The sequence below is a fragment of the Cupressus sempervirens genome, chromosome 5, assembly GCF_028749045.1.
Source record: "Cupressus sempervirens isolate cs-2001-9-10 chromosome 5, ASM2874904v1, whole genome shotgun sequence".
Lineage (NCBI taxonomy): Eukaryota > Viridiplantae > Streptophyta > Pinopsida > Cupressales > Cupressaceae > Cupressus > Cupressus sempervirens.
Genome location: NC_143122.1, coordinates 865,477,618 through 865,489,123, shown reverse-complemented (window position 1 = coordinate 865,489,123; position 11,506 = coordinate 865,477,618). Strand labels below are relative to the sequence as shown.

General features: G+C 33.9%; 1 protein-coding gene across 1 annotated transcript; it reads left to right on the top strand.

Moving 5' to 3' along the window:
• The first annotated feature begins 3,874 nt into the window (after positions 1–3,874).
• LOC149558658 (GDSL esterase/lipase At4g26790-like) lies at positions 3,875–7,189 on the top strand. The gene is made up of 5 exons (XM_089786153.1): positions 3,875–4,220; positions 5,226–5,356; positions 5,464–5,697; positions 5,979–6,234; positions 6,731–7,189. The coding sequence occupies exons 1-5, from the start codon at positions 3,977–3,979 to the stop codon at positions 6,919–6,921; spliced, it is 1,056 nt and encodes a 351-aa protein (XP_089642279.1). The 5' UTR covers positions 3,875–3,976; the 3' UTR covers positions 6,922–7,189.
• The last annotated feature ends 4,317 nt before the right edge of the window (positions 7,190–11,506 follow it).

Genomic DNA, 11,506 nt, shown 5'->3' with positions numbered 1-11,506 from the left:
AAAATAACCATGGATGAAGAAATGACAGCTCTTAAGAGGAACCAAACATGGGACCTTGCACCATTGCCTGAAGGACAGAAACCTGTTGGTTGTAAATGGGTGTTCAAAAGGAAGATGGGTTCAAATGGAAGCATTGAGAAGCATAAAACATGTTTTGTTGCAAAAGGTTACTCTCAAGTTGAGGGAGTAGATTATGGTGAGATTTTTTCTCTAGTAGCCAAAATGACATCCATTAGATTTTTGCTTTCTATTGCAGCAGCTTATGATCTAGAGATCGAACAAACGGATGTGAAAACTGCTTTCCTTCATAGAGATTTGGAGGAAGAAATTTACATGTCACAGCCAAAGCACTATGTGGTGAAAGGTAAAAGTCATTTGGTCTGTAAATTGAAGAAATCCTTGTATGGTTTAAAACAAAGTCCTAGGATGTGGTACCAGAAGTTTGATAAATATGTGTTGAGTTTGGGATTTGTGCGATCTAAATCTGATCATTGTATATATTTCAAATCTAATGGTGATGGTTTCCTGGTTATTGCCTTCTATGTCGATGACATGTTGTTTATTGAGAAGGAAAAAGGTTTGATTGCAGAGTTAAAATCTCAACTCTTGATAAAGTTTGAAATGAAAGATCTTGGTGTAGCTAGGCACATTCTAGGAATGGAGATTATAAGAGATAGATAGAACATAAAGCTTTTGCTAGGCTAGAGTAAGTATGTTGGTACTATTTTGAAAAGGTTTAACATGCAGGATTCAAGACCATTGAGTGTTCCTGTTATTATGGGAACAAAGCTTTCTAGCTCACCGTGTCCTACATCCCCATTGGAGATGGAAGAGATGAGTCGAGTACCATATTAGAGTGCTATTGGAAGTTTGATGTATGCTATGGTTTGTACAAGACTAGACATTGCCCAAGCAGTGGGAGTACTTTCCCATTATATGTCTAATCCAGGAAGAGCACATTGGGATGCAGTAAAAAGAGTTTTCAGATACTTGTAGGGTACCTTAGAGTACTCAATATGTTTTTATGGAACAAGAAATGAGCATTCCTTGGATGTTCGAGGCTATGTGGATTCAGACTAGGCCAGTGATGTTGATAGAAGAAGACCCACCAGTGCATATGTGTTTACATTATTTGGTGGTGTAATCAGTTGGATGAGTAAGCGACAAGCTGTGGTTGCTTTATACACTACTGAGGCAGAGTATATGACAGCTACTCATGCCTTCAAAGAAGCCATCTGGCTAAAGAGATTATGTTCAAATATAGAGTTCAAATAGGGTGCAGTGACAATTTATAGTGACAGCCAAAGTGCGATTTGCCTAGTGAAGAACCCAACTTTTCATGCGAGGACCAAGCACATTGATGTACAATATCATTTTGTGAGAGATATGGTTGAGGACGACAAGGTGAAGCTAGAAAAAGTAGAGACTTTGGTGAATGTTGTTGATGCATTAACTAAACTCGTGAGCACAAAGAAATTCAGATGGTGTTCAGAGTCTATGGGGCTCTCGGCCTCTAGCAATTAAGTCCATAATATTTAGGATCCCCTGACTCTTGCAAGGTGTTCGACAAGTGGGATAATGTTGAGAACATGTGTCTCAACCTTGCAATCTTCTTTTGGAAAATTTCAGAATTTGTTTATGGAAGTTTCCCACTTGTTTATACATTGGAAATTGATTAATGAGTTGTCAAAAATGAGTCTTGTCCATAATAGAATATACATAGGTCATTTTTAGAGCCTTGATGACTCATTTTGTGACTTTCATGGGGGTCTAGACTAAGAGACAAAACTGTGGATGGGATTACTATTTTAACCTGATTGTTTTTCCATATTGGAAATGTAAGTGTCAAAAATGGGTAACATGTGTCATGATAGTTTTGCCCATGGTTTTGTAAAATCACAAGTGGTTTTCAGGTTGTAAAATCACTATAAAATGAGGGTTTGGGGAAGTGCTTGTGTAATTAAGTTCAGTTTGCAAGACTAGTGCTAGAAGGAGTCTCTCCGAGTTCGAGTTGTGGTGATGCGTTCCTGTAAGAACTTGCATTGCAAGTGTATTGTAATCATCTTAGTTTGATAATACATTGTGCAAGTTTTGGAGGGTGGGCTTTTTCTCTCGAAAGGGTTTCCCCACAGTAATCATTGTATTATGTGTTCTTTGTTATTTTGATTATGTTATTATGCATTTCTTGAGATCTCTGCAATAGTTAGTTGAATTTGCATAATCGTCCTCTCAAAGATTAGCGTGGGAAGCGATTCCACACACCTTTGCTTCCTTACAAAAAAACCAAGTTGAACAGAAGAAAAACACCCATTTAAAATAGGAAATGTTGACAGCAAATAAGCTCTACGCCCTTTTCACTCAACATAGTGGAAAGATTATATAAATGAGTTCGTTAATGATATTTAGCATATTAAAGACGAATAACAGATTTCAAGGAATAGCAAAGGCAGGTGTCATTTCTCATTGAAGCCATTTTATTTACATTAAATGACCAAATAAGAATGAAAGAATTTTAATCATTTTCATTTTTAAATATTTAAAACCATTAGCTAAAAATGCAACAACCAATCAAAATATAGCATTGAAATATACCAAAAAATATTTTTTTTAATAATATTGACAAACATTAAACATTCACTTATTAGCATAAACTCAGTGAAATACAGTCTCCTCCCCATAAGGCAGGCACTAATAAATCTCATTGAATTTATGAAATTTTTCAACAGGGAATTCGTTCGAGAGAATCATTACCACATTAGAGGCCCACGTAACTGGCATTCTTTCGTGACATTCATTTGGAAGGGAGATTTTATGAATTAATTATCATTTACTTTCAAAACTTATCCACCAACTACCATAAATCCTCACATTAACTTCGGTGGGGTTCATCACAGGTCACCAGCAATTTCTGAACGTTGATTAGATGGTAGCCCAACAAACCCATGAGTCCTAATAATGTCTTCTCCTATGTTCTTTATGCATTATTTCAACAATAAAATACCTTAATAATGCATATAGATCAGAAGTCGCCTCTGTGAAGAAAGCTAAGTAAAGTGATCATTTTGAAAACAATTGTACAGGAAATAAATGTGAGATTTTATTGTTGAACAGACAATTCTAAAAGGAAATAAATGTGAGAGATTATGGTTGAACCTATAAGAAGAAACTTTTTGTGATTTGATAGATGAATAAATAAAAGATTCAGAAATAATTAATAATCTTCTTTTTTTAATTTATTTTTGATAATAAATTTTATTTTTCTCAACTTTATTTCCTCAAACAAAATGTTCAACTCACACAAATGTTACTGTGAATATTACAGAGAATACACTTATCTTTACTACGACAGTGTTACAAAATAGACATAGTAGGAAAGAATTTACAATAAGAGAGACAATGAAAAGAAATATATAGGGGAAGAGACGAGTAACTAATAGGGGTTCAATAGTCATGATAGTTTTGTCATCGATAACCTACCAATAACTAATGAGACATTTTACCACAAGTATTAGTGTTTTCTGAGTGAGCTACTATTGGTGTGTGAACATAGCAGCTATAGCATATTTTGAAATGACACTCTTTGATCGCTCTGAACGCCAGATCCCTGAACGCACAAAAGTCGAAATCTCAGCGTTAAGCTCTTCACTCATCTATAAAGATACACAGAAAAAATTGACAAAATTTGATTTACGATTAAGGAGTTCTAGATATGTAAAATTAGTCTAAATAGCTACTGAATCTTTTCCCTACCATTAATTTTAAGAGATTGTTCATAAGAACAAATTACTGCTTCAATTATCCAAATAAAGCGTAGACATTCAGTATGGAGACCTAAAGGGAATATATCTACTCCCTAGACGGATTTATTGTATTTGTCGGCTTATATAGCTAAAGGGCTCCTAAAACCTATGTAGTCAGGCTCTCATCAGTTGATAGATTCTCTAGTTACAAGGAAAAGATTTAGGTAAGAGAATCCATGGCCCTTGTATGGCCAACTTTGATTTTAATGGTGTGTGTGATACTTAAAATTGAGTCAGCCGGTGCGCAGAAACCTCTGGTAGAAGCTCTTTTAGTGTTTGGGGACTCCACATGTGACCCTGGTAATAACAACTACATTGAGACAGTCCTCAAGAGTGACTTTCCTCCATATGGGAGGGACTTGCTTGATCATAGAGCTACAGGCCGCTTCTGCAATGGAAGGCTCGGTATAGATTTTATTGGTATGACCATACATGCACATCTATTTATTTACATGTAATTCAATTGGGTTTTTATTTGGAGAACTGGGATTTAGGTTATTTATATGTCGTTGGACTGGGTTTTCTTTGCAGAGCTACTATTTGCATTTTTCTCAAGGAAGGTGTACTTTTTGTATGATGTTTTTGCTGTTTATGTGCTGTACTAAAATGTCTTTTGTTAGTAGAACTAGGGCATGCAATGCCTGTTACTTGAATGGCTTTTATTTGATGCAATGTGGTGTGAATAATGTTAGATTTAGGGCATTGTTTTGTTCTATGGAAATGGGTGCGTCTCCATTTGCAGAAATGGCATACATGTTGGGTGCTGTTTTTTTATTAATAAAGCATGGGAAAGTATGGGATATTGTCTGATTAAAGGAAAGAGAAAAGTCTTGTGTTGTTGATTCGATAATTGGTGGTCAGCAATTTTAGGAGATTCGTGATATGACTTAATTGTTTCTCATAGACTCTGTTAAATCTGGTATTTCTATCTAGCATTGATAGTTGGAGCTTTTGGTGCAACCACAAATGATTTCAACAATTGATATAGTCTTGGGTTATGGGTTTGAGTCTCCCTTCAATGGATACTGAAAGCTCGGTGTTGAGCAGGAGATTTGTATGGATTCTGTGGTCAGCACTTCCTTAGAGATTTGTGATATGACTTAATGGCCTCTCAAGGATCAAGTTACATCTGACTTTTGTACCAAGCATTAATACTTTTGGTGCAATGACAAATGATTCCAACATCTTGATCCCAAGATAATGTTAAATGATCTATCAAACAATAGAAAACAACTTGAAATGTTTGAATGTACAAAATTGAGATATGCAATGTGGTTTACATAGAGCTTAGCTATGCCGTTCATGGGCTGCTGAACTTAGTTTTAACTTATGGAAAAATTATAAGTTTTTTTTGATGAAGTGGGCTACTTCTTGTATTGTTGTTAATGCCATTTTAATATTTACTGGAATGAGCTTTCTTTGCAGCTGAGGGGCTTGGTCTGAAGAAGGCAGTACCTCCATACTTACATCCTCATCTCAGCCCTCATGACCTGGTGACTGGTGTAAGCTTTGCATCTGCAGGGACTGGATATGACAACATGACTGCTTCTATATTGGTAGAGAAAACATTGAATATGCATTCAATGCAAGGTTTAACTAATGCTTCCTATTATGAAAAATTGGGAATATTATGCCAATTAATGATATTTATATGTTTTTGTAGAATGTTATACCCTTGTGGAAAGAAATAGAGTATTTCAAGGAGTACCAATTGCGTTTGAAACAAATATTTGGGGAAGAGAGAGCATCAAGCGTTATAGACAAAGCCCTGTATCTTGTTAGTATAGGGACCAATGATTTTATAGAGAATTACCTACAATTCCCCACTCGTAGGATACAATTCAGTCCTCCAGAGTATGTGGACTTTATAGTTGTCATAGCAGGCAGCTTCTTTGAGGTATGAGGATTGAAATATTATTTTCATGGTTGTTGTTTAACTTTAATTAAATTGAATGCTTGATTTGATTTCTGAATTCAATTGTGTAAGTTTTTTTGTGTAAACCTTTTTAGTATCAATATTTCGAATCACATCTATAATCTATTATTAGGATGAAAAAATGCAGGAGTATGATCCAAAACATTTATGTTAAAAAGACCTAATTGTAAAAATATGATACTGTAAATTGAATACCATGAAAACTTATATTTTTTTTCGTTATATTGTCATTGATTGATCAGGAGCTTTACAGACTTGGGGCTAGAAGGATTTCAGTGGCTAGCCTTTCACCCATGGGCTGCCTGCCTATGTTAAGATCCATTAATTTATTTGAGCCTGGCCAATGCATGGAGGATTACAATGATATTGCACTCCAATATAATTATAAACTCCAAACCACCATTGCAAACCTGAGGCACACGCTTCCAGGCCTTACTATTTTGTTCAGTGATTCCTACAAACTTACTTACGAAGCAATACACAGCCCTGCTAAATATGGTAAAAAATAAAACTTTTTTACTTGTTTAGAGTTTTTAATTATTGTTATGCATTTTATTGTAAATTTTTTTATCACATCAAAAGTATGTAATGGTGATGGATCTTTATCAGAGATATAGTTGCTACGCTAATACCTTCCACACAATAGAGCCGAATACAACCAATATTATTTGGAATTTGCACCCACTACATACTTATCAACATAATACGTAGTAGGTGCAAATCTCATATGATATGAATCCTACTCTATCTTGTGAAAGTGTTGCCCTGATGAGATCCCTCTAGACCACCAGTATGTACTCTTGGATGGAGAGAGAACTCATCCCCAATATAATCCCTATGCCAACATTTACATGTGGATACAAAAGAATTAAAAACTCCTATAAACCATCCAACCAAATATAGTAGAAGACCTCAGATTCTTTTTATTGCTCTTTTGTTTTGTGCTATTACAGTTCTTGCATTTTTCTAATGTGTTTTACATGCGAGTATGAAGGATTTGAGGAAGTGGAAAGAGCTTGCTGTGGATCAGGAACAATTGAATTGGGATATCTGTGCAACAGATTGACACCATCATGCAGGGATGCATCTAAATTTCTGTTTTGGGACTCTGTTCATCCAACTCAAAGATTTTATGAGATTATAGCAAATAACATGCTCCCTGATATTAAAAGGCTACTACTTTAGTTACAGAAAGGAAGGTTTTGTCATCACCACGGAAGGCTCTATTCTTGAGCGCATGAATAGTAGTTTCAGCCAAGTTGAGCTGTTAATTGACACGCTGGTTTGGAAGACATTTATTGAAGTTTTTATTACCCTTGACGTCATAGAAAGGCTTTTAACTCCGAGTCATGTGAAATTTATTAGTCCTGCCACTCAGGGACCTATAGCGAGCTCAAAAGTCTATTAAATTTCTCTCTTACAAGTTTAAATCTATTTTATATTTTTTATCACAACAGATAAGTCAATATTAAATTTCTCTTGTTAAAAAAGTTTGCAATTTTTTTTCTTCATGTATTACAATTTATTGACATTTTGGAGAACTTTAAGAGGTTTTAAAATATTCTAATTGTAAGATAGAAAGAATAAATAATTTTTAATGACATCTTCAAAATAGTGAATGAGATTTAGAGTAATATCTTTAATAATAATTTTCAATTTTTTGTTGTTGTTGTTGTGGATCTTTGTCAAAAAATAGTGTTTTCCAAGCTAAATGTCTTTTTTCACAATTTTATTCTACTCAAAGAAGAGTAAGCTCAAGACAACAAGTATGTCATTCCGCCCTTATACACAACAATCAACAATATATTAACCTATAAATTTTGAAATTAAATTTAGTAAGATTTATGACATTAATTATAAAATCTATTGTTTTAATATGATTTATGCCATTGATTTTTATCACTCCACTCTCTTAGATACATTTTCTTTCAATAAAGATAAAGTAAAAGGATGGATATTTGTAGTTGTTGATCATTGACATTTCTTCATCGATGTCCATATTGCACCACACTCACACAATTATGTAGTGTTCAAAGTCCCTTCATGTGGTTTCTCCTTCACCCTTTGAAGTGGATGTGGCTTTGGTTGCAATGCACTTATGATCCAATTAAGACAAATTTAATTGCAATGAATGAATTTATGAAGCATGAGAATTAATTTAAAAGACAATCATTCTTAAAATTCAGGGTGGTCTAATCAATATCCATTATTTTCGTAAAGATAACTGTGATTGATGATTGATTATATTTACAAATTTAGTCAATATACTTCAGTCATATCCTTGGTGTTATTGCATTTCCATGAGAAGATTAAGGAAAATTGTATCATCACATATTCTAGTTAATTAGCTATCTATAATCTTCAAAGTCCTTATTATCAATCTTCAATTATCTCAATTTAGTGTGTCTCTAAAGATTGCACCCATTAAACAAGTGACAAATCAATAATCTCCATAAAATGCGAAAAGTCTACATGAGTCAAGAGCATTGACAAGTCAATAATTATAATTACCACTAAATTTACAAGAAATACATATATATCTACACTTATGAAGAAAAAAGATTAAATGACAAGTTCTAATTCAAAATAACATGCACCAAGATTTATGAACTTAATATATCAAAGAACCACTAACCAATTATTGAAATACCAAGAGGTCTTGACCATGTTGAGCAAGCTAATAGAGGCTCCAAAACCTACTCAAGAACACAAAAGGACAAGAATATTGTAGGAGTGCTTTACCACCCTACCACAAAGTTGTGAAGCTTTCTTGACATGAAAGATACCCAACCCGATCCTGAGGAAGTCTAAACAAGCAAAACTGAGAGGGGTAGCTAGATGCATACATGGAACATATGTAAATAGAATCATCAAATGTTCCTTGATCAACATGTATAAATCTATGTTCTATCACATTTAGAACTTAAATGTAGTAATAATTTGTCTTAAGATACTCAAAATATAGTTATCATGAATGTATTAGTGAGCTGAATATACAAAAATTTACATCAACAAATAAAATTTCAACTAAACCCTCTCTTTCATACAACTTTACATAAGCATGTGAGAGTGTTATCTATGCCATAGTATCCATGGTGGCTAAAGGCATAAGAAACATATAAGTGCATTCATTTATTAAACCATACTAGTCTACGATACTCTTAAAAAAAAAACTTCATCTAATCAACTCTAACATCTCCAAGAGTTGATAAATGTATATAAAAATCAATATTGTATTAAACAAGACCTACCAAAATTTATGGAAGCAATTCAATGTGATTTCTCACAATCATAACACAACAATCCTTCCCATCCTAAGACAATTTCTTAGTCTTACATCTACCAATGGAACTAACCCAAAGAATAACATAAGTTGCAATAGTGGGACTCTAACAATGATAGTATAACTAGGATTTAAACTTGCCAATAACATTGATTTCTAATGATTTTTTCACAAGAAGATATGTCAATGTATCCATATATTGAGTCATGCTATGCTTAAAAAATTGCTATTAAGCCTCATATATTATAAACTTTTCAATTTTGGGCACACATATAACATCTATTAGATAGATCAAAATAAAATCTAGATTTCTTAACATATGATAAAATGCCATTACTAACAAGAAAATATAGTTACTGTTGGTGTAATTAAATATTCACTAATTACACTTACTTAAGCTTACTTAGGATAATGCATTGCATAGTAGTTTGTGATTGAGACACTTAGGAGTTTGCACCTCAATTAAACACATGGTGTAGGAGAATTCCACTCTAGGTGGTCATAGTTGTTATCTCATTCCACCTTTAGTGCACTTATCACATTATCATCCTCATCATTGCACATACTTCATTGCATAATGGAGGATGATCCACCTTTGGTGGACATGTGATTCCACCTTGTGTGGTGATAACTTATCTTCTCCTTATCATTGTCTCTTATCACCTCTCCTATATAAGGAGGCCTATTATATACATTTTAAATCAATCAATTAGATGTCAATCAAGTCCATTATCAATAATAGCATTCTTGCATCTTCATGCAATTGTCTTGCCAATCTCTCGTGGAAGTTATCTTGGTCTTTCTTTTGATCCTAGGGTTGTTGCAGAGTCACCTAAAACTCTAACATGGTATCAGAGCTCTTAAGGTGTGAAGACCTCTTCTCAAGAAGTACCATCTTAGCTTGACTTATTGTTAGTGCAGTATTGACAAATTGGACATCACAATTTGGAGGAGATTTTGGGAGTCGTATTTTGTGACCTTCTATTGTAGGTGAAAATAAGAGCTTGCTAGTGCAAATCAGAGGTTGGAATCATATAGAGGAGGTCCTAAAACCCCTAAATCAAATTTTGTTTCATCCAAATTGAACATTTGAGGCCAAATCTAGAGCCATTTGATTTTTAAAGGTGCAAGGATGATGATTCAGAAAAAATAATTTTAGTGGCGATTTTCAAACAATGATATCTCCCTCAAAGAAATTCTTTTTGTTTTGGGATAGAATTTCACAATCTACACAGTGGTGCAGGTGATTTTGGATCTCTGTCTCTGAATTTTTCTGAAAATTGCAAATCCCATTTTTTGCAAATTTCAAGGCTTTATATGGGCACATCCGGTAACATTTTTATGTGCAATTTTTTTTGAAAGTGCATGATTTTTCCTCTACTTTCTAGATCTATAATCAGATTTCAGTGATTTGGAGTGGACATATCACTTTCAGAAATAGGTCTTTTTTTACTATATTTGTAGTTGGTGAATACTTGGATTTAAATTTTCTTATTGTAATTTGAAGGAGCTATCAATTTATTTCAGTCATCATTTGATTTCATTATGGATTTTTCAAAAGTTCCATTACTGACTCCCTATAACTATCATGAATGGAAATAGGTAGTTTCTAATCAGTTGATGAGTATTGGATTGCTTAAAATGATTGTTGGACAGGATCTAGAACCAACTAAAAGTGTTGCAGAAAGAAGGAAATGGTTTTATAGAAGGGATACAACACTTGGCTCTCTTAGATCTACCATCTCTCATGATTTTCTATATCATATTTCATTCTGCACACATCTTCATGATGCTTGGACTACATTAGAAGTAATCTTTGGTAAACTTGATAGAATAAGAAGATTCAAATTGGAGAATGAGCTTATAGGTCTAAGTTCGTGTGATTTTGACAATATTCAAGACTTTTTCTCTAAGTTCAATTCTATTAGATTGGAGCTTTTTCATTGTGGAATTACTAAATATGATGAGCAATTGATATTATCTATTCTTTCCAAGCTAGGTCCTGAATATTCAATCTTTGTTTCCACATTGTATGCTACTACGGATGCTCTTGGTAATGCATACAAAATGACTTATCTTGATGAATTTGTAGCTCATCTCACAAGGGAACAAGCAAAGTTAGCACACATGGGTCAATTGTAGCCTTCCAAGTATCAAGTGTTGGTTGCAAATCACTCCTCTCCAAAAGCTCCCAAAGGAAAGGGAAACAAACAACACAAGGATCCTAAGAAACATGACAAAGGTGATGACTCTCCTTCACAACATAATATTGAATCCAAGTCCTCTTCAAAGGAATCATCTAGAAGAAAGAGAGATAAATGTGCTTATTGCAAAAAGTTAGGACATGATGAGCATAAATGTTTCCATAAGAAGATTGATGAGCTCACTCACATTCATCAAAAGAACAATATCTAGTTGCCCTCATCAGTGTCTTCTCCTTCTTCTCGACATCAGGCAGCTTCTACATCAACATCATCATCGAAAGGT

What these genes read in the sequence shown, in the direction of transcription:
- LOC149558658 (XM_089786153.1), top strand. Translation starts at nt 3,977, where the DNA reads ATGGCCCTTGTATGGCCAACTTTGATTTTAATGGTGTGTGTGATACTT. An exon ending in TAGCAGGCAGCTTCTTTGAG is followed by an intron (nt 5,698 to 5,978) that starts GTATGAGGATTG and finishes TTGATTGATCAG; the next exon opens with GAGCTTTACAGACTTGGGGC. An exon ending in ACACAGCCCTGCTAAATATG is followed by an intron (nt 6,235 to 6,730) that starts GTAAAAAATAAA and finishes GCGAGTATGAAG; the next exon opens with GATTTGAGGAAGTGGAAAGA.